The sequence below is a fragment of the Alosa alosa genome, chromosome 8, assembly GCF_017589495.1.
Source record: "Alosa alosa isolate M-15738 ecotype Scorff River chromosome 8, AALO_Geno_1.1, whole genome shotgun sequence".
NCBI classification, from domain to species: Eukaryota; Metazoa; Chordata; class Actinopteri; order Clupeiformes; family Clupeidae; genus Alosa; species Alosa alosa.
This window is the reverse complement of record NC_063196.1, coordinates 8,071,957-8,095,121: the sequence shown is the minus strand read 5'-3', so window position 1 is coordinate 8,095,121 and position 23,165 is coordinate 8,071,957. Positions and strand designations below refer to the sequence as shown.

Sequence of the window (23,165 nt, the reverse complement as noted above, 5' to 3'; positions counted from 1 at the left end):
GAAACATTTTGCAAAACGAATACCCCAATACTGTCTTCAATGGTACATGCCATACAAGTTGAAGTTGAAATTTCAAGGGCAGGTTCATCCAAAGTGCTAGCAAGCTAGCCTATCAACCTTGTTATCCTGTGTGTAGCACTACATGTGTCGTCACTGCCTGGACTAACTAGCATGACCATGCTATGCAAAGCCAGTTTTGTTCGCAGGTAAGTTATTGTTAACTTTTTTCAGCAAACACGTCTTTGGTTAGATTAAGGACGTTTACAGTCGCCTTAAATATGCACTGCGAACGACTAACATTGCATTGCTTTGACATATTTTAGCCTGCTAAGTTTGACGTCCACTGTTAACTGTAACGTTAATGTTTTTTTCCTCTCCTCATAGATGTCAGCAACTATTAAGTATTACTGCTAAATCTAAATAAATCGGTAATTCTTTGTAGGCAAGTTGATGGATGAAAAGCAAAGTAAACAGCTTTGCACTAAGTTATCACTATCAGTAAAAGCTTGCAAGGGTAAGTTAACGTTAAGTTATAACGTTACCATTCAACTTGGTAGTCAGGTTGGTAGCCATCTAACGTTCGATCTGCTAGAAGCATTGTTTTAAATTGGAGTAAACGATTATTTCATACACTCCCAACATAATACAGCAAGATTAGTCAAACCATAACGTTGCATTTTAGAAATGCTTAGTTATTGGTAACGTTATTTATTCTGCAACGTCAACTTTAGCATTTTCTTTCGGGGATAAAATCCAATCACATGTTGCGTCTCGTCATCCTTGACCTCAAATGAACTTGCCATTAATCCTCCTTTAAATCTTCATGGCGTTGATGATGTGCCAATTTTGCCTGGCACATCTAGGAAAAGTATACTGAAACTGTAGAGTCAAAGTTCCAGTTCACATCAATTTATATAATTCGTGATCACATTGATAGAGCCCCTAAAGGGACGTGTGCAAAAAGAACATCAGACATCTAAAAATGTGCCCATGACCTCTTGGGGTCTTTGAGTTTCTGGTGAGAATGTGAATGTTCTATGCACGCTAGTTTCTGGTGCACAAATATAGTTTTTGCACATGTCCCTATGATAGATACTAGATATCCTTATATGGGGAAAGATGGTAGCTTTTTTTGTAGGCGAACTTCAGAGGCCTATATTGAGGTTGGGAGTGATTCGGAGTTTGTTTGTGTGTTGAGGTGGCTGTTGGGATGAGGAGATTGGTTTTACCTTGCCTTTCCCTCCTAACACTCAGTCTCTTGTTCACCTGACAAGGTGCGCCAACACCGTGAGCCCGGCTCTGGGTGCTCTGGCTTCGCGGCAGAAGCACACGCTCCCGGACCTGACTTATGACTACGGAGCGCTCGAGCCTCACATCTGTGCTGAAATCATGCAGCTCCATCACAGCAAGCACCACGCCACCTACGTCAACAACCTCAATGTCACAGAGGAGAAGTATCAGGAGGCCTTGGCCAAAGGTGAGCTATGGCACCACACAGATAGAATCTACCTCCAGTCAAATCTGAGACTCAGCACATGCCTAGAGTCGATCATTGTATGGGCTCCCCCTGATCCTGAACAGATCATGTCCCCTGTAAACATTTCCTCTTCATCCCTGAAGGCAACATATAGGCAAGCACAGCATAAAGATGCAATAGAGATATCGTACAATTAGACTTGCTGATAATTGGTTTTGGAGATTGCATGTTTTCCCCCCATGGTGTTCAAGGAGTGGGCTATTCCTTTGTAGTACCTCTAGCTGCTTTCGATAAAAGCTTCTGAGGGGAGAACAGCGAGTGTGTGAAATGTGTGTAGAGTCTGTGGGCGCTCTCCAGACCGTTCCGTTCCTCTCTGATGCCCAAAAATGTATGCAGGGCTGTGTTCGTTCAGTGGTGCTGTGTTGTTTGATGTTCCAGGTGATGTAACTACCCAGGTGGCACTGCAAGCTGCCCTGAAGTTCAACGGAGGCGGCCACATCAACCACACCATCTTCTGGACAAACCTGTCCCCGAACGGAGGAGGAGAGCCACAGGGTAAGCTTGTGTGTGTGTGTGTGTGTGTGTGTGTGTTATGTGTGAGCTATGATATAATGTCATGTAAATTACATGGGGAATGTATATGAGAATATAGCCTTAGGGGAATACTTAAAATTAAACCAATCTGTTGCATGCTCATGAAGCAATATGATTGGTTTGAATTATTTATAGCTTGGTTGGAGCCACATGTTTTTGGCTCCAACCAACAGACATTGGCCATTTACAGAGCCAGGACTAAATGATTTCTTCTTCTTCTTCTTCTTCTTCTTCTTCTTCTTTTTTTTGAATGGACAACAAAGAGCAATATACTGGATTTTACCAAAGTGTGTTGGAACATAATCATTGTCTGTGTCTTTATGAATCATTTTTTTCTCTTACTCTCTCTCGCTCTGTGGTGTCCTGCTCAGGCGATCTGATGGAGGCCATCAAGCGTGACTTTGGCTCCTTCCAGAAGATGAAGGAGAGGATGTCTGCTGCCACTGTGGCCGTGCAGGGCTCTGGCTGGGGATGGCTGGGCTTCGACAAGGAGAGTGGACGCTTGAGGATCGCCGCCTGCAGCAACCAGGATCCCCTACAGGGCACCACAGGTGTGTGTGTGTGTGTGCTGTAGAACATGCTTGTATACTGTCTACGGTAAATTACCATGCATTATCTTGGCAAGGGAAGTTTATTTATAGTACATTTCATACACAGAGGCAATTTAATGTGCTTTACATGAACAAAAGCAGAGAATATTAAGTTAAAGCATAAAAATATTCTTAAAAAGTACATAAATTAGAATAATCAACATCCGAGAGAGTGCATTTGATTAAAAGGAAGTGCATTCGATCAGTTAGTTGAAGGAAGGACTGTTTAGTCTTTTGTCCAGTTAACTGATTAGAGTTGAGAACTTTGTAAATACAGTACAGTCCTTTGGGGAGCTCCCTCTCCTCCAGATATGTTGTGTCCTTGCTGGACTTGACTGTGGACAGAAGCATGTTGCTTCTTGACCGAGAGTAGACCTATTCACACATTGAAGGAATCCAGGAGTCCAGTAGTATGTATAGAACAGGAAGATACACGATACACATAAATAAAAAATAGAAGAATTATAATTGTGGAGTGATGGTCTATCCACAAGAATTTCTACAGAGATCTGTGGCGATAACGTGTCTCGTTCCTTTCTTCCCTCCTGTTTCTTCTCTCCCCCTCTTTCTTCCTCTTCCCTTCCCTCTTCTCCTCTTTCCCTCTCCTCTCCCCTCCCCTTATCTCCTGTCCTCATCCCTCTCCTCTTCTCTCATCTCTTGTCCTTCTCTCTTATCTCTCTTTTCCCCTCCTTCCTCTTCCTCCTCCAGGTCTTATTCCTCTCCTGGGTATCGATGTGTGGGAGCATGCTTACTATCTTCAGTACAAGAACGTGCGGCCGGACTATGTGAAGGCCATTTGGAATGTAGTGAACTGGGAGAACGTCACTGACCGATTTACAGTTGCCAAAAAGTAGACGTCACGTGAGGTCTACACACGTGTGTCCACACTCACACCCCTCAGTCCAATTATTAATGCTTCAAAACGCACAAATACCCCACCCAATCTCCACGTCATCCAGAGGGGGAGATGGGCCTATGATTGATGGCAAGAAGGTGGGGGTTCAAGCAAGAGTTGGAAGTAGTTTGGTGTAATCTGTCGTCACAACATAACGCTCAGCCAGATTGATGTTGATGTGAATGAATGATTGATTTAAGTTTCAGTGTATTTAATAAAGAATTTATTTCAACTACATGTGCCTGCTGTATGTGTTCCTGTTCCCAAAGAGCTAGAAGTTTTGGGTCAAAGTTGATTGGTTGTTTTGTTAGATACATGAGTAGTGTGAGATTTAGAGGAATTGGTTGTTAGTAATTTGGTGACGTATTAATGAACGCTATTTGAAACTCTTTTGATTTGAGACATTTTACCGTCTGCTATTGCTAACTGTACTCACTGTAAAACATTTTGCTTGGGACTTGACACAAGCAGCAGCAGCGGCAGCATCCATACCACATTCTATGTGCCCATGGAAACATGGGTTCGATTACAACTCGTGCTTATTTCTCAGTCCTATTGCCAACTCCAACAGATTTGCTCTCAGTGTGTACAATCCTATCTCAATTACAGGCTAAAGCCCCCCAAATAAACTGAAAAGTCTCTGCTTACACATCAGGCATAAATTAGAGAGGACACAGGTGCAGTTGAATGTAGGCTATATTTGTTTGGTTTGTTACAAAGAGTATTTTCATTGATTGAAGGGTTGTGTCTTCGTTCCAGTTAAACAGTGATTTCAGCATCATCTCACTCTTAGGGAAGAATAATGAAATTCATATATATTTTTAATTCTCTAAAATATAAATACTAATGTGATTCATGCATTCATACAGAGTTGTGTAATGTGTTGACGCATTCAGTCGTCTGACAGCAGAGGGCGCTATATACTAAGTGTTTTACTTATGACTTGAAACTTCTGGCATTGTAACAGACTGGACATCCAGCATCACTGAACCTTCTGATTATGGGTGAGACTGACAAGACTGAACACAATAGGACTTTCTTACAACAAATCCAGACACTGTCAATGTAGCAATTACAACCAAATTATCAACCTGTTGTAATTGCAGCCATTTTATTTTACACTAAACTTATGGGAGAACATTCTCTAACCAGTTGACTTGATGTTGTATTTGATGTAAGTGCAGATCCAGATAATAATCTGCCCTCTGCCCTACAAATGCACTCAGATCAGCAACAATGTGAGAACATCGAGAGAACACTGAGATCAGGAACCTTTTGTCCCAGAGTCTTGATTTATCAGAACCTAAATGAGGGCCTCAGTTGAACACTCTGAGATCAGGAACCTTTTCTATGAGTGGGCCAAAGTGGAGCGGAGCAAGCCCTGCCTGCTTCCACATTCTCATAGTGAGTGAAATGCACTGGGCCAATCTGCCAAACACATTGTTGGAATCCAGCTGAAAACTGAGTTTGGTATCGATACATAAATTACCCTGTGTTGCTGTCTCAGGAATGCGGTGGGCTCAGTTGGGCTTCTCACAGACTGACTGAACCCCATCGCAACGCACCCCTCCGGTGAGAACCACTGCCCGGGGAACCACTGAGGTATTCGATCACAGTGCTGTTCTCCACATTTGGGGTGAGTTAGGGTGAGCGGGACCCTTTGATCTCTTTGGGGCTCCCCTCCTCGTTTTTCTTCCATCTTAAAGTGTGCCTGAGAGGACCGAAACCACTCCCTTACACACACACACACACACACACACACACACACACTCGCTCAAGGGCAACTATAAAACCGCTGAACAGATCTTTCTCAGCTGCTTCCAGCTCTGCGTCGAGCCAAACCCACCCTCTGCCGGCCAGTGCAGCCAGCACAGTGGCCAGGTACTACAGCAGTCGTCTATACAATACTGGCTATTCTGTTACAATCTGGAGCACTGAGATGAGCGCTGGCTCTGGATTGCTCTGTTTTTAGCCAATTGTGTGTTGGTGTAGTCTCAGTAGAATGCAGAGAATGTGGTCAAGGGAGCCACAAGCTGATTAAATTAAGAAAAAAGGAGCACATTAAGCAAAGCGCATTGAATATAAGATTATTGAAATGAACACTTGTCAATGTATGTTAACTGTCATTTGGTGCATTTGTATGCATGCAATGTATGTTAACTGTCAAGTGGTGCATTTTTAATTGATTTGCTATTTGTTTAGTATCACCCTACCCCTCTTATATTGCCATATTGAGTATTTATTCTCATAACTCTGAAGAAACCATATTCAATAGACCATTATTCTGCTGTATTTGCTCAGAGTCATTTTCTAGACTCCTAGAAACCACATCATTTCACCACAGAGAATGTAGTCTTCTCCCCTCCTCCCCATCCTCACCACTGGCTCTCAAACACACACACACACACACAATTTATGTAGTACTGGCACACTCTCACACCATAGACACTATTTTAAATAGCACACACAACTACACCCACCATAAACAATAATTGATATAGCTAGCCCGTGTGGGCGCACGCACACACACACACACACACACACACACACACGTGCAAACGCAACCCAAACACACAGAGCAACAGAAGCACACATTTTTTATGTTCCCACTGTGGGTTTGGGAGGACACTAAGGAACTAAGATTCAGCTCATTCCCAGAATAACACCAGCCTCCTTAAAGAGTCACATCACTCTCAGATTATTCCTCCTGAATATATCTATGATGAATCATTCATCAAGATCAAATCAGTCACAGACAAACAGCACCTAAATAAGGACAGCACATAGCGTTAGAGTAGAATAGACATCTCGATCCCCAGCAAGGCTACCTTGGGTGAAACACATTCACTGATGGGGGAGTTGATGTATTTTGCATAATATTTGATCATTCTTGAATCAGTGATGGGTGTAAGATGCATTGGTGTGCTTACTTGTCTCTAGAGCAACAAGCTGTTAACAGTGCATGAAAGAGCATCCACTTAACACACTCTAGTCCTGTGGCTGAAAGCAACATCTTACAGATGCTTCTGCAAATGCGTAACATCTCTGGAGTGAACTTCTGTGTGACCTCCATTCCCTAACCCTAACCTTACCATAAACCAAACTTCTCTGGGTGGGATTCTGATGAGCTCCAAGCACCACTGCTTCCGAGCTCGGAGCCCAACCCACCACACTCCATAGCTGATTTCAGACCTACATGTAAGTCTGTATGTTCTGCGGATGTCAAGCGGTTGGGCCGTATATCTAAATAACATAACCGGCCATTTAAAATTCCGAACTTGGCCGGCACTACTCCCCTCCTAGTATTTCCGACGGACATTATGTAAATGAGCTCGTGTCTGAATGAAGCGAAGAACAAGAAGAGATTCTGTTCATGTGCATGTTCAACCACGCAGAGATTCTGTCAATCGCATAATGTCAGCATGTTAGAATCATATCTGAATCACCCAAAGGGTCAGACCTCCATTTGACAAAGCTCCTCATATACTGCGGAGGACATGTCTAAAAGCAGCTTGTGTCAGTGTGTGTAGCTCAGTGTGTGACTGGACCCTCCCTCCCCGCATCCCCAGACACGTTAAACTCCTCTGGCTGTAAGTCCCACACACACACGCACACGCACACACCAACTCTCTGCCCTGACTGTGTGTAGTTCTGCCTCTGGCTCCATACAAAGAGGCCCTCACCTCACTCCCTGGCTGCCACCATTCTAAGCCCTCAGAGGTGCCACCCTACTAGACTAGGGACCAATTTGGCACGGGAGCCCACCGAGGTGCCATCCTGGACTAGGGACCTTAAGACACTGGGGACGTCGCTCAGGCCAAGGGGCCCCCTTTGGATGCATGGGACTCCGTGGGCATCAACACAGACACATACACACAAGTAAAATGTCAAGTGGAACATTTTTTCCATTTTTTCCCCCAACAGTGCCCTCCTTTTTGGTTTTCACACAAAGCTTGGAAATGAAAAAGTAAAACCCCTCAACAGTAGTGTTTTTTCCCTCCAGTCTAGAAATGATGGCACGTCTGTGAGTGGCCTACTTTACTCCTGTTTTACAGCGCAGCGCCAGGAATGGTTTCCTACCAACGCAGCTCATAAAGCAAGCAGGAAGCCACAGGGAAAAAGAGACAGGAAAGGAGGAGAGAGAGAGAGAGAGGAGGGAGAGAGAGAGAGAGAGAAGGGGAGAGTCAGAGGGAGAGGATGGGGTGAGAGAGGAGAGGGTGTGGAGAGAAAAGGAGATAAAGAGGGGAATAGGAAAGGAAGCCACACCACTGCTTCCACTTTTGCCACTGCTGTTGCTGCTTCAGACATCTGGAGGGAGCTCAGACACCAAGGACTCAAACGACCCTGTTTCCCTCTCTGTCTAGGAGAACAGGAGAGGAGAGGACCCTGTTTCCCTCTCTGTCTAGGACAGGGGTGTCAAACTCATATCAAGCAGTGGGCAGGACTTTTTGGAATGAGACCTCACAGGGGCCATCATTGTCGTGGTCATTATCATTCTTCTGCATGGGTATAGGAGTGTTGATAGATTATATACTGTACTTCTTTACTATACCCACTTAAGAGCAAACTAGTAAAAGTCATGTACTGCTGTCATATACCACTCTTTTCCTCTTAAAATACCCTACTTCCATGTCAGTTTTTTTAGCTACTTCTTCTTGAGGATGGTTTAATCAGTGTATGATATCATAGAGATATTGCATCTATTTGTTGAGAAAAAGCATCTGTTATGGATTTTATCTCCAGAAACAGAAACAAAAAGAAACAAATGCATGTATCTCTCTCTCACACACACACACACACACACACACAGTCTCAGACATACACATACAAAGCCTTTCTCCAATTCTCTTTTACACACAGACATTCGCATATCTGCTTCCAATAATGACGGGTTTTCCACAAAGAAGTACACATTCTCCTCTGATTCTGTAATTAATTCTGCTTATCTTAATTCTCTTCACTCTGAAGCTGATGAATTCTTTTCCAGCTCAGATATTAGCATGTAGGGGATGTGTGAACGGAAACTGTGCCGTTTATCACACACTACACAGACAAAAACACTCTTCTGTCTCCATCGTATTTTCCTTGGAAATATTTCTGTAGACCACCCCCCACCCCCAAACACACACACACAGAGAAATACACACGGATGCAGTAAATGTCTCAGCACTGGATATAAGTGAGCACATGAAAGTTTTACTGATGCATGAAGTATGGACTGAAGCCTGCTGAGGGGCCTGGCCGTGCCACTTGAGGCAGCTTCATCTATTTACATCGTCTGGAGATGGACTTCTTACACACTCACTATGGTTTCTCTCATTTCATCTGATTTTGCAGCTGGTCCTAACCTGGCCCTGATCCGGCCCTGATCTGGCTGATTTGCTTCTATTGATGCTTGTCTGACAGCTGCTCTAATGGATGGCCCTGGTTTCAAGAGGGGCTGTGTTTTCATTGCATTACATAAAGTGAGGGGTGGTGATCGGTGGATGACTGCCAGGGTATTGCATATTTTATGACATGGGAACCAGAGGCTTTGGCTGCATAGAGGGAGAGCAGCTTCACAGAAGAGAACTTCTGACGGCATTTGAGGAAAAGTTGGTAAACCACCCTTCTTACCTTATTTGAGGGTGCTGATTCTAAATATTTTGTTTACCAAGCTCAATTCTGAGTTCTAATCAGCATTTTAACATAAAATAGCGATTATTTTTGCTTATTTTTCCCTAACTTGGGTTGATTTCAAAAGTAATCACTAAAACCAAATAAAAGTGTTCTCTAAATACATGTTTGAGCATTAAAGAAGCCATACTATAGTTTATTAACATATTTAATGGGAAAATTATTACAGTTAACATGTAATAAACTCGGAAATTCTAATCAAAACACAACCATATTTTTATTGCTAATGCTAACATAGTGAGTCACTCGTGGTGTTTAATGCATTTCATCACAATAACAAATTGCACAGATAACCTTCAACTCAGAATATATCCTACAGTACATATGAACTTAGATAGCGGGAATAAGCCTAATACAGAACTGCATCTACCGTCAGCAACAACCGACAAGTAAAAAACATTTTACTTCTAGTAACACTGGATTTGGTAGTGTGCTTGCCTCCATACTAGAGCTTGATAATGTGCTCTTCTAATATGTCAGCATCACTTGTTCCAATCCTCCAATCCTCGACATCTAGAAAACAGAGTGGCTCTGTCATAGTGTTGTCACAATACCAAAATTATGACTTCGATCCAATACCTGCCATAAATATCTTGATACTCAATACTGAAACGATATCCAAATCCTAAAATATCTGGAAAAGAAAGTACACAGGCCTCCTCCAAGTGTATTGAGTCATTTGTGTTGAATTTGGTGCACTTTTGGTCAATTCTGGGTTTTAAACTTCTAAACTTCCTACATAATTATTATTTTTGTTGTCAGCAAAATAGTAGTTTGTGTGTGATTAAGTCCTTTATTGTTTATAATCATTATATTGTGTGATGTTTTGGCAATAAATAACCTTTAAATAGCCAAAGTAGGCTAGATCAAGGTACGTGTTAAAATTACTTCATGCAAATCACTTAATGCTATGCAGAAGAGCCTAATCTTTAGGCCATCTGATGTAGGATACCCTAGGCCTTCCTGTGTTTATGGGATTTCTTTGACAGTTGCAAAGGGAAAAAAGTGAAGATAGTCTTCTTTGCTCCCAGTGTTATTTAATAAGTACGTTTCAACCACTCTTTGGGTCTTAATCAGATAGGCCTACACCATTATTACATTACATTACATTTGGCTGATGCATTTTTAACCAAAGCGACTAACAACATGGTAACAGTTACGTTTTAAAGCAATTCTCTCAACAATTTTAGGACAATTTAAAAACGGTAGAGTACAGTAAGAATAAGTGCATCAGTGAGTGCTGTTTTTAAACAGTTGAGTGTCAGTTGAAGACTGGTGGTAAGTGCTAGGATCAGCAAGACTTGTTGTAAGTGGTGCTATGAAAGGAGATGTTCTCTAAAGAGCTGGGTCTTCAGGAGTTTTTTGAAAATGGAGAGGGATGACCCTGCCCTTGTAGGAACTGGCAGTGTGTTCCACCAACGAGGAACAACAAATGAGAAAAGTTTGGATTGGCCTGAGCGTATCTGTTGCAATATCTGTGTGCATTCCTACATTAGGTCTATTTCTTTGATAGTCAACATCATTTGCTACCACATAACAAATACCATGTAACAATACAAAAGTTCCTTACAAACTTTCCTGCATACTTCTTAAATGTGCTGCAGTCAGATGGGTGTCCTAAAGACATAACTAGATCTTGAACATCTATTACCAGTGTTGAATGAGCAGTTTTTGCAGTGATCACTACTGGACATTCCACATTGCTAGACAGCACTTGAGTGAGGATAGACTTATTTCCACTTCACAAATAACCATCGCTATCTGCAATAGCTACAGTACAGGGACATTAATCAGTTCATAGCTGAGGAATTGTCCTAGGTCCACTTCCCTTTCAGCATCATATGCAGTAATGATGCACTGGAGAATGTTTCTTTTTGTTGCACTATAAAGGATATCTTGTCTAAATTTTTTGCAAATAATGCAATCTCCATAGCACTCTTCAGCAACCCTCAAACATGCACACTCTTCCATTTTTTTGCATGGCTGGAATTTGAATGATTGTGGCTGGAAAAAATTGTGTAGTATACAGTGTACATCCTCTGTAAATACTGACAACTGTTCATAATAGTTAGTGACAAAGGACGTTCTACAGAAAAATGAGCAGTCACCTCCTATTCTATCAATTTATTTTTAAGGAATCTATTTGGCTTCTAAACGTCATACTGAATTTTAGCTATTATTTCAATTTATATTTTAATTTTAGCTTATTTTCATTTGCTACTTGAGGGTCATTGGGGTAATTCCTGTCCTGTCCTACAACATATCTGATACATAAAGAGTATATTAATGCCTTAATTTTTTCAAATTCCTATGATATCTGATGGCAAAACCAAAAAGTATGTGAATTATGCTAATTAGCAAGCTTAAAACTCAAAATTGAGCTTGGTAAACAAAATATTTGATTTCAGCACCCTTAAATTGTGTGAAATAGCCCCTTTACCGACTTTTCCTCAAATTTGCCAACAGGACTTTTTCTAAACGTTTGTTAGCTATCTGCTCTCCCTCTAGCACAGAGACCTGATCTCTGTCCATGCAAGTAAATGTCAAAAGAGTTCTGATGACAGAGACTCAGCTCCCTGAGTACTACTACTCTGTCTGATACCCCCACCCCTCAACCCCCCAGGATGTCTAAAGGCAGGCTAGCCCTCAGACTGTGGAATATCTACTGCAGTTCTTTTGCCGAAGCGACCCAAGTCATAGAATGGGGGTGAGGGAGTGAACAGACCGGTTTGTGGTGTTGTGAGAATGCTGTTGCCTATGGTGACAGACCAGACTTAATTCCATCATCATTCTCAGAGCAATGGAACTGCCACTGCTGGCATTCCACGTTCCATCTGATGCATTCCCAGGCACACCCCTTTGTCCGGATCAAGGTCCAGAAATGAAACTCAACACAAACTTCCTTTAAGACACCTAATGATATGGACACTGTATGTAATTAGAATTCATCTGGCTTTATTCTCTCTGGTGGGATTAGTCGGAACCCTGTGGCTACATATGCCCTAATTGAATTTAAATTGTGGAATCTGGACACTCCAGCTGGCAGGGCTGTTGTTCTATGTTGAGATATCCACCTCTGTGTAGCTCGGACAAACCGAGTGGAAGTGAAAAGCCGTGCAGGGATAATGTAATTACGTGTTGCCGCGAGTCATTTCATTTGAGCCTTACAGGGTCAGGGGCCTATTAAAACCCCAGCCATCATGGCCGTTCCCAAGAGGAGCAACACAGACCGCTGGAGTGAAGATTGGTTCCTCAGATGGGGTCGGGTCATGCTGGTCCGGTTCTGTGGAGTTTGGCGGGCCTGGAGGCTCACGTGGCGGACTCAGCCCCTTGGGAAACCAGCTGAGCACCAGCAGCCACAGAGGAGCTTTTGTCTCTCTTTCTCTTTCCCACTCTCTTTTTCTCTATCTTTCCCTTTGCCCCCTCTCTCTTTCTCTCTCCATCTGCCTCCCTCCCTCTCTTTTTCTCTCCCTCTGACTCTTTCTCTCACTCTCTCTCCTTCTGGCTCTTCTCTATTCCTCTCCCTATCTCTTTGTCCCTCACTCTCTCTGCCTCTGGCTCCCTCTCCCTCGTTCCCTCTCTTTTTCCTCCAGCCATCTCTCTCTCCCCTGGCTCTTCCTTTCTCTCCTTCTTTCTCACCTCTCTCTTTAAGTGCTCTCTCTTTCTCTCTTTCTCTCTCTCTCTCTCTCTCCAGTCCAGTCCAGTCCTGGCGATCAAGTACGGGTGTGCAGATCTTGAGAAATGAATTCCTGGAGGAATCAATCAGGACAAGACTCTCCCTCTTTTTTCCCCCTCTATTCACTCTTCGTCTTTTTCCAGACAGGATTTGGCTGTGTCCCCGGGTGTTGGAGCTTGAGTCAGCACAGTGGTTTGCAGGACGTCAAAAAGGACGCGGGGACAAATGGAAAAGAAAAAAGATGGAGGCTATTCCAACCCAAGACTTTTATTTGCCACCACCACAGCCACTGGATGTAACGGTGAGGCTATACATCACTCCAGTTCCTCCTTGTCTGATTCCTGTTAGTATCCTATAGAGATTGAAGGATCTGAAGTAGACTTCATGCAGACACTTGGCACAATGTGTATACAGATGAAGTACAGAGGCAGTCCAGAACCCAATACAGAATGCTCTCTCTTCATCTCACTATATTGGCCGTCCATGTACAACCTGCATTTCAGGTTGGACCACACTCCCCAAGTACCTATTTATTTTTTCCACAACTATTTATTTATTTAGCATTGAGAAGCTCAGCATTTAACCCAGAAGAAGTAGTAAATCTCCTAATAGAAAGGCCTTTTGGCTTTGTTTAGTTTGCATATTAAAGCCCCTGGGCAATTTTGTTATCAAGTTTACAACTTCCTCTGGGTTATCTTATCTAGGTCTGCCTCTAAACCACCTTGTTGAAATCATGGCCAGGTTACTGACTGAGGCCTGTTGTAAATTGACGGCATTATTTGAGATGATTATACCTCCCCATCACAACACAAACACATGCTTTAGAGACCTCCCCATCACAAAACAAACACATACTTCAAAGAACTCCCCATCAGAACACGAAAACATGCTTCAGAGACCTCCCCACTACAACACAAACACATTATTCCAAGACCTCCCCATCACAACACAAACACATCCTTCAGAGACCTCCCCATCACAACACAAACACAAGCTATAAAATGACCTTCCTATCAAAACACAAACACATGTTTCAAAGACATCCCCAATCACAACACAAACACATGCTTTCAAGACCTCCCCATCACTAAACAAACACATGCTTCCAAGACCTCCCCATCACAATACAGACGAAAGCTATACAAATGACCTCCCTATTACCACACAAACACAAACTTCAAAGACCTCCCCATCAAAACACAAACACATGCTTCCAAGACCTCCCTATCACAACATAAACACATACTTCAAAGACTTCGTCATCTCAACACAAACACATACTCCGAAGACCTCTTCATCTCAACACACAGACATGCCCCAAAGACCTCTTCATCTCAAAATACACACGTTCCAATATTGCTCACCGACCACAAGAAAGAATGAGACCCACAACCGGGAATAAACTCAGAGAGGGGGGTAGAGGGATGATGAGGGTGAAACACCTGTTCCACACATCAAAGTGCGAGATTGGATCTCCATTTCAAGATTTGGAAAGGCACCCAATCTCTGTGTGAAGTCAACGATCAATTAGTGGAAAAATCTCTGCATCCCTCTTTGAGGAGCACTCCAGTGTTGTTTGGGCAGAGTTTGTAGAGGTCAGGGTTATTTTTGCTTAGCCACAGCTGTTTCTGGGTACTCGTATGGCCAGAGGCCCACGGAGAGCAAATGCTTTGGCATACAGACAGCACTCACAGAAAACAAACCTGGACAGACAGTTCTCCGAGACGCATATTACTGCACATGTTTTTGTTGAGTGTTTCGGCCCAGCCTCAGTGATGGAAGAGAAGAGGGAGGGAGAGAGAGAGAGATAGAGAGAGAGGGAGCTTGGGAGGGAGAAGATGGAGAAAGATAGATGGAGAGAGGGAAAGAGATGGAGAGAGTCAGATGAAGAGAGAGCAATGAAAGAGAGAAAGAGAGAGAGACTGAGGCTAATTTGTTGCCTTGTTTGTCTCAACCTCATTGACCTCTGCGCAGAAGGGGTTTTTGCAGGCCGTCCATCACACATGGAGGCCTTCCCAAACACAACCAGCTGTGAATGGTCCCTTGCCATGACCAGTGGCAACAGCCAACCACTGAAAAGAGTGATGAGCCACGACCTGATATGAACCAATCACAGCCAAGCCTGTTAGCACAGTGGCAGAACACGTGCAGAGAGGTGTCCAATCACGTGCTCCCAGCTGCCATCAGAGATGAGAAAAAAACCCCGAGGCTGAGGCTGTGCGGTGCCAGGCTCTGAGCTCATATCTTCCACAGGTCGGCTGCCTTGAGGCAGCGCACCGCACCGCGCAGCGCTGAAGAAGGTGAGAAAAACAACCATCTCTACGTCCTCAGGACCACGTGGACACACTGACAGAGCCAGACACAAACCAGGGCAAGCACTGCTGGCCTCCACCAAAATATTATGGAAAAAAATAAAATGTCAAACTTCACAACAGGGAGCGGGCTGCCAAAAGTCTTAATGTGACAATATATCTTTTTTCCTCTACCTACATGGAAAGCTGGCTGGGTGCAGGCTGAGTGAGAATGTGTTTTTCTCCTGCTTTGATGGAGGAAGAATCTCCACATCCTGTTAAATCACAGAGGCATAAAACAGACAGATGACCTCTCTGGCTCACAGCTAAATGAAGAAGAAGAAGAAGAAGAAGAAGGAGGAGGAGGAGAAGAAGAAGCAGAAGAAGAAGGAGGAGGAGGAGAAGAAGAAGCAGAAGAAGGTTATAGTTGTGAAGATGATGAACTGAAGAATAGGCAATAGGGGCATATTGATGATGATAATGACATGAATGAAGATTAAGAAAGAAAAGAAAGAAAGAAAGAAAGAAAGAAAGAAAGAAAGAAAGAAAGAACGAACACACATGAAAGATGACAGAACTTAAGCAGTGTGGGCCACGTTGATATCCCAGGCCTCGTCTCCAGCGGTGTGGTGGTCTCCCAACATGTGAGGCCGTTAAAAGCACATCCATCTGTCTGTTCACAGCACCACGCAATGGCTGACGCAACGCTCATCATTAATGACTGATGGCACAACATTCCTATCAGGATAAACTGATGACAGCATGTCGCTCTCTCTGTCTCTCTTTCTGTCTGTCTGTCTGTCTGTCTGTCTTGCAATCATGAACAGCTATAAATACAGCAAGACAAACAAGACAGAGAGGGAGAAGAAAAGAGTGGGAATGATAAATAGAGCAATAGAGACAGATTGATAGATGTCTCCCTCTCTCTCTCTCTTCTCCCTCTCTCTCCTCTCCTGTTCATCCCTCTACCTCTCCTTCTCTTTCTCCTGACCTGCTCTCTATTCTCTCCTTTCACTGAGGTGGGAGGAAACACTCTCTCTTTCTTTCCATCTCTCTGTTCTCCTCTTTCACTACGCTGGAGTGGTGAAAGGAGGAAACAGGAGTGAATGAATGGAGATGTATGAAAGGAAGAGAGGAAACCGGAGTGAATGAATGGAGATGTATGAGAGGAAGAGAGGAAACTTCACAGAGTACACACATCGTTCAAATACACACACACAGGCACATTGCACACACATATGGGCGCACGTGCACACACACACACACACACAAACATATACATATACATACACACATTACACACACACACATATGCGAGCGCACACATGTGCACACACACTCAGAGTGCACACATCGTCCAAATACACACACACACACACACAGACATTACAAACACATATGGCACACTTGCACACACACACACACAAATACACACACACACAAACATACATACATACCACACACACATAACACACACACCACACACACATTACGCACACACATATGCGAGCATACACACACACACACACACACACAAACACAGGAGCCAGAGCCATAATCGTCAGGGCCAAATGAGAAGCAGGCTCTTTAAGGTGAAGACTTACACATGGAGAAACCAGGGGCCAGCAGCTTAGACAGTAAAGCAGTGTGTGTCAAGAGAAGAAATAACAAGAGAGAGAGAGAGGGAGAAAAAAGGAGTGGCTGACAAAAAAATAACGAAAGCAAAAGACAGAAAAACAGAAGGAAGACAAATACGACCACATAGATCAGAGATAGACAGACAGAGAGGCAGACAGGAGAGGGGTGTAGAGGGGTGTAGAGGGCTGTAGGCGATCTCGCTTGTGAACTCAGACTGGGTCTCCGCACACCAGAGAGCACACAATTATGTTCAATTGTGTGTGCGTGCGTGCGTGTGAGTGTATGTGCGTGTGTGTGTGTGTTAGTTAGTGATTGTGCATGATTGAGTATGTATGCTTGTGTTTATGTATACGTGTGCATATGAGTGAGAGTGAGCATTTGTGTGTGTGTGTGTGTCTGTTTGTACATGCATACGTGTGAGAGTGTATCTGGGTGTATCGGTGTGGGTGAATCTGTTTATATGCATGCACTATATGAGTATGTGTGATAATGTGTGTGAGTGTGGTTATGTGAGGATATGTTTGTGTGTGTGTGTGTGTGCGCAAAGTGGATTGGAGTGTTTGCACGTCATTAATTAAATATATATTTTCTACAAATAGGCCTAGGCCTACTTAAAATATCACAAAAAGGCTGGCATCAATACAGTAAAGCATCAATAGGCCTACAGTAAAGTCAACAAAAAAAAGCTGAAGACGCTGAAGTTAAAAATAATAGACACCCCTTCAGGAAAAGCGATATAGGCTATGGGAAATTTTGGGAAAAGTTCTTAAAGAAGATGACAGTAAGTTATGGTCTATGTAGGCCTGCTTCTTGCGAAGCCATTTAAAAGTATGACAGCCAAAACGGGCAGCCTGCAGGAATAAATGTTATGGCACAGACTACACATCCTATGTAGAGGTTCGCGCATGCATAAAAGTTGTTCGTTGTGTTTGTGACTTTAAACAGTGGATGTGCTTTTGTAAAGCTTTGTGCTTCATTCAGCATTATAAACCAGTTCTTACGCTAACGTTTTGACCAGCAATGTGACTCTAGCCTACCTTGCCTCACCATTTCTGTTTTCGAAAGAAAGATGTATGTCCATGGCCTTCAAATCTTATCCTAGTGTTCTAATCCTTGGTGGTTTGCGTGCGTTTGCGCTCTTATTCTCATTCTCTCCTACGCAAACATTATGTTCTGCATGCCTAAATAAATTAGTTTGTTTTACAGAAATGGCCTACTGTCACACTGCATGCAGACTATAACCAAAAGCACACATTTTGTAAATAAGCGGGTCGGATCGCGGGTCGGGTATCATTTTGTCCTAATTAATATTAGGGTCAGCGTTGCACCGGGTTGATTAAAATATCACATCCGCGGGCCGCTTGTGACCAAACCCGCGCAACACTGGTGTGTGTGCATGTCCATGCATTTGTGTGTGCGTGTGTGTGTGGGGATGCTTTGCCAGGGGCTTTTTCCGTCAGTGGAACTTTAGACAGAACCAGATGCTTTCCCGCATCTTCGGCCAGGACGGTCAACTCTGATACATTAATAACCCTTAACGCATCTCCCTGCCCTCTCTCTCCCTCATCCCTCTCTCTCCTCTTATCCCTCTCTCCCTGCCCTCTCTCTCCCTCATCCCTCTCTCCCTGCCCTCTCTCTCCCTCATCCCTTTCTCCCTGCCCTCTCTCTCCTCTTATCCCTATCTCTCCCTCTCTTCATAACCCTTAGTACATTGCCCCCTAATCCTATCTCCCTGCCTCTCTATCACTCTTTCTCTCTCTCTCTATCCCTCTCTGTCTTCCTCTCTAGCTCTCTCATTTTATCACCAGTGGAGCCCCAAAAATAAAGATGGATCAGCAGCAGATCAGGCTCAGGGTTGCCCCAGGTGAGGCACGTTTGACCCAAGTCTACCTGATACAGATTTGGCCTATACGTCTAGGTGATGAGCTCAGGTCTAGCCGGAGCAGATTTCGTGCAGGTCTACCTGATCTGATGCACATTTGGCCCAGGTCTAGCTGAGGAGTTTGTGTGTGAGAGTATTTGAATCATAGAGTGATTTGGCCTCTTGTCCTCCTTGTGTGTGTAAGCGATCCTTGTGTGTGTTGTGTTCATTCACGGTTTCCCACTTCTTGTCCTGCTCATGTGCCCTGAGTCTGAGCCATTCTCAGGTGTTTCCATGATGCCACAATGTTTTTTTGACACACACACACACACACCCTGTGAAGCCATCCGCTCAAGTAGCCAGCAGCCTGGTGGATGGAATGTGCTGACATCCTGGTGGTTTATAAGGTCATCAGCGTTGAACGCAGCATTCCTGACTCCAGTCCCCCAACAGCCATTACAGTTAGCCTAATTCCCTTCAGTCCGTCTTAAAATCACAACCATGGTGGAGCGCTTTGGTTTAGTTGGACGTTTTCGTCATGTTTCTCTCTTTTTGCCTGCACTACATCAGTGTGAAGTCTAATCAGAGCAAATTTCTACAGCTAAATGTCATTAGCATTCAATTGTGTCTGGCATGAAGGATGCCCTTGGCCCTAGCCCTGGCCCTGCGCTCATCCAGACACATAGCTAAGCTCACCCAAAGCAGAACCAAACGCCCAGTGAGCTGAAATGCTTTTGATCAACTCCATACCAGAACCCTAACTGAGAGAGAGAGAGAGAGAGAGAAATTGAGAGAAACCATGGAGGAAAAAGGGGAGAGATGGAGAGAGAGAGAGAGAGAGGGCAGTCACTTACCAGACCCTGTGGCTGTGGCAACGTGTCATGCGATGTGTGGTTTCATCATGATTTTGTTCCCTGCCCTGCGAGCACCTTCTCAAAGTAAATGTTTAGATCAGAGCCAGTGTGGCGGTTTCCCTCCCCCTCTGTGCTGTGAGCATCTTATTGTGCCCCCGTCTCTAAATCAATACCATGCATGGAGGACAACCTCAACACAGCCTCAAAACAGCGCAGCGGCTTCTTTAGAAGGCCATAAAGGGAGGGAAAACTGCACAACTGCAAGCCTGATCTGATTTCATCCACCAACGGCATGACTTACTCTCACACACTGACAACTTGCTGAATTATTTGCAGGAATCTTTTGGTGTTTCGTCCAGTGCGCAGCAGAGCACACTAGCATGCTAACGTGCTAATGTGCTAACACGTCTGTGTTGACAGCAGGTGGCTGTCTCTTCTCATCTCTTTGCACCTGTTTCCTGACACAACAGACATAACCTCACAGAGGAACAGTCTCTGGCCTGGAGCCCGAGGCAACTCTGAGAGCTGGAGTCCCCAAACTCCTGTCCGCGAGCAGCTCATCCATCAGGTGCAGGGAACTGGACTCCCCAAGCCCCTGTCTATTAGCTCATCCCTTTGCTAATTAGGATGATCTGGCTTACGTCATGATATGGCTGTGGCTAGATATCTCAGCGCAGAGGGACAAAACCATCTCTCTCTTTCTCTCTCTCTCTCTAAGATGGGGAAATATCTGTTTGACCATCCATTGTGGAGGTATGAGTCTGTCCCTACTGATTTAGATAGGAGCCTGATCTTACTGATTTAGGAAGGAGCCTGATCTTACTGACTTCGCTGACCTTACCAAGATGGCTGCTGAGTGAAGAGACTTGCCTGTAAAGCAGGGGTCTCAAACTCCCGGCCCGCGGGCCAGATTTGGCCCGTGTCCGGCCCAATTCCGGCCCGCGACGTATGCCAAAATAATAATGTAATCTGGCCCTTGAGGGTATTTTTAATTGCGACAAACAACGATACTGATTAAAATAGACGATAGATCCAAGTACGGTGACAAATCCCATGTGTACTCTCCTCCACTATTTGCTAGACATCCAGAGCTTGATTTAAACCCAAAATCGCTGCACAAAGTTTTCAGGAAATACTTGTATTAGCCTACACGCGAGAAACACAAAGAGGTGCATTTGTAATGACGCGGAAGCGATGCAGGCCATAGTTTTGCACAAAGTGAAGCAGAAATAGGCCTAGGCTACACCAAATGTTGAAAAATGTTCATGTGTGATGAAGTCTTAGGTAGGCTATGTTATTCACCTATTCTGATTCTGAAGGAGAATTATCCTAATGGAGATTATGATCAATCGTCTATTGACAGTGATAAGTCACGGTGCGTCTGTGAATGGAGATGCGTCTTTGCGTTGCTTACCATGCTTATTTCGACACTCTGCCCAACATAGCTTGGAGGTTGCAGTGGTAATCGTGATGATAGTGTCCGTAATGGACGTGGTACAGACAGCAGGGCTAGTAGAAATAGGGCTCTGAAGAACTACAAAGTCACCCGCGATAAGAACTGATTTGACCAGGATCCTTTATTGTAGGCCTTGTGGTTATAGGCTAGTAATAGCTTACTATTGTTGGTATACATCTTAGGTGTTTTCCTGTTAATTTGTTATGTGGGTAATATGACAAAAAAGAAAGTAAACCTGCTCAAATATGTTCATCCAGTATTAACTGAAAGGTGCATAATTTAAAGTACTTGCCATCCAGTGGCAAATTAGATGGGTACATTTACCCCCTTCATAAACTTTTGTTTATACTCAACGATTTTTACATTTACAGTAGGACTTTATCTCTGACCACTTTCAAGCCATGCCCTTTTGAAATTTTGATCCAATAAAATCCAATAAAGTGTTGCTTTCTTAAACCTGACGCCTAGTTTGCCAGGTTTAAAAAAGTTATGAGAGGAAAATATTTTTATTTGGTGTGAAACACACACATAGTCCTACCTGTTTTTATGCTTTTTTGTTTATTTTTATAATTTGTATTAATATTTATTTTATCATTATTTTATTTATAAGCTAAGGTTGCTAGCACAGGTGTCTAAAAATAGATAAAAAGACTTGCACTTTCTGTTTGTAGTTTTGTGTTTGAAAATACAGAATTTGAAAAAAACTTTGCATTTTAGGAAATAGCCGTTGTTTTTTTGTATTATTCTTTAACACTGACGTGGCCCTCCAATCAGATGACATTGGCAGAAGTGGCCCCCAGCTCATTTGAGTTTGAGACCCCTGCTGTAAAGGCTTTGGCTGACCTCATCTATCTGAATCCAACCTGTTCGCTACATCGATGATCTGTCTGTGATATCTGTCCTATGTCCAACATGTTTGATTAAAGCTGTCAACACATGCACTTTAGCACACAACACACACACACACACACACGTTGTCACCCAGCTGGGTCTGGCTGGTCTATACAAACCCACTGATTACAGCTTAACGAGGCTTAATTACTGGTCTAGGGTAATTACAAGTAGACTTCATGGTCTGATAACTGACTTAGTGGTGACTGTGGCATTGCTGCTGGATTGGGTAGTTTGTGTATGTGTGTGTGTGTTTGAAAATGCTTCTCTGTGTATGCACATGCTTTGGTTTTGTGTGTGTGAATGTGTTGTGACTTTGAGTGTCTGTTTAAGTTTGTACGTGCGTGTGTTGCCAAATCATGTCTGCAATCTCTCCAGAGTAGATTAAATCCCCCTTCTCTTGACATCCAGCCTTCATCTAACCATGAGGAAGTGATCTGTGTGTAGGGTTTAGGAGGTGTGTGTGTGTGTGTGTGTGTGTGCGTGCATGCGTGTGTCCCAGTGCTTTCTTAGTCTGTCTGTGTATTTATGTTTGGGTTTTTCTTCAGTATCATCCCAATGCTTTCTCAGTCTGTGTGTGTGTGTGTGTGTGTTTGAGCTTTTTCACATCCCTGTCCCAGTGCGTTTGGAGTGTGTCTGCCCGGTGGGTTGTCGGAGTGTTTTTCCAGTTTCCAGTTGGTTGCCGTGGGACCATGTCATGTTGCCTGTCAGACAAAACCAAAGGTCGGTCACCTAGGAAACCGGAAGCACACGATCCTTGCTGCTAAATTTCTTGTGTATCAGAGCAGATATTCAGCTGTGTGTGTGTGTGTCTGTATGTGTATTAGGGAGGGGTAGCAGGGGATGTTAATGAAATCTTTCATATTTTCCTTGTATGAGTTGCTTGACTCCAAATGAGTTTTCAAGATGTGTTATTCCTTCAGATTTTTTTCCCCTCCATTTAATGTCATGATGTAACTGCCAAAGAAAAAAAGCAACGTCTATTCTTCCCTGAGGTCCAGATTTATCTTGCTGTGCTGGATGATTTTGGAGGAGCCCTTAATTAATTTTCCAACGTTTCTTTTCTTTGATCGGTTTATTTGAACCATATTGGAAAAAGGGAAATCAGCATAATAAAATATATTGTAGTGTAAACACTGTCTGATTATGAATGAGCACTCGTGTGTGTGTGTGTGTTTCTGGTGATCTGGAGGACTTGTTTGTCCAAATATCCATTTGTTATACTGTTGGCCTATTTGTGTGTGTGTGTTCTGCCTGTTTGGCCGA

General features: G+C 43.6%; 1 protein-coding gene across 1 annotated transcript; it reads left to right on the top strand.

Annotated features, from left to right (window-relative positions):
- The first annotated feature begins 62 nt into the window (after nucleotides 1-62).
- Nucleotides 63-3,791, top strand: sod2 (superoxide dismutase 2, mitochondrial). Its single transcript, XM_048250034.1, has 5 exons — nucleotides 63-206; nucleotides 1,275-1,477; nucleotides 1,916-2,032; nucleotides 2,443-2,622; nucleotides 3,370-3,791. The coding sequence occupies exons 1-5, from the start codon at nucleotides 172-174 to the stop codon at nucleotides 3,513-3,515; spliced, it is 681 nt and encodes a 226-aa protein (XP_048105991.1). The 5' UTR covers nucleotides 63-171; the 3' UTR covers nucleotides 3,516-3,791.
- Nucleotides 3,792-23,165: the final 19,374 nt, after the last annotated feature.

What these genes read in the sequence shown, in the direction of transcription:
- sod2 (XM_048250034.1), top strand. Translation starts at nt 172, where the DNA reads ATGACCATGCTATGCAAAGCCAGTTTTGTTCGCAG. An exon ending in AAAGCCAGTTTTGTTCGCAG is followed by an intron (nt 207 to 1,274) that starts GTAAGTTATTGT and finishes TCACCTGACAAG; the next exon opens with GTGCGCCAACACCGTGAGCC. An exon ending in TCAGGAGGCCTTGGCCAAAG is followed by an intron (nt 1,478 to 1,915) that starts GTGAGCTATGGC and finishes TTGATGTTCCAG; the next exon opens with GTGATGTAACTACCCAGGTG.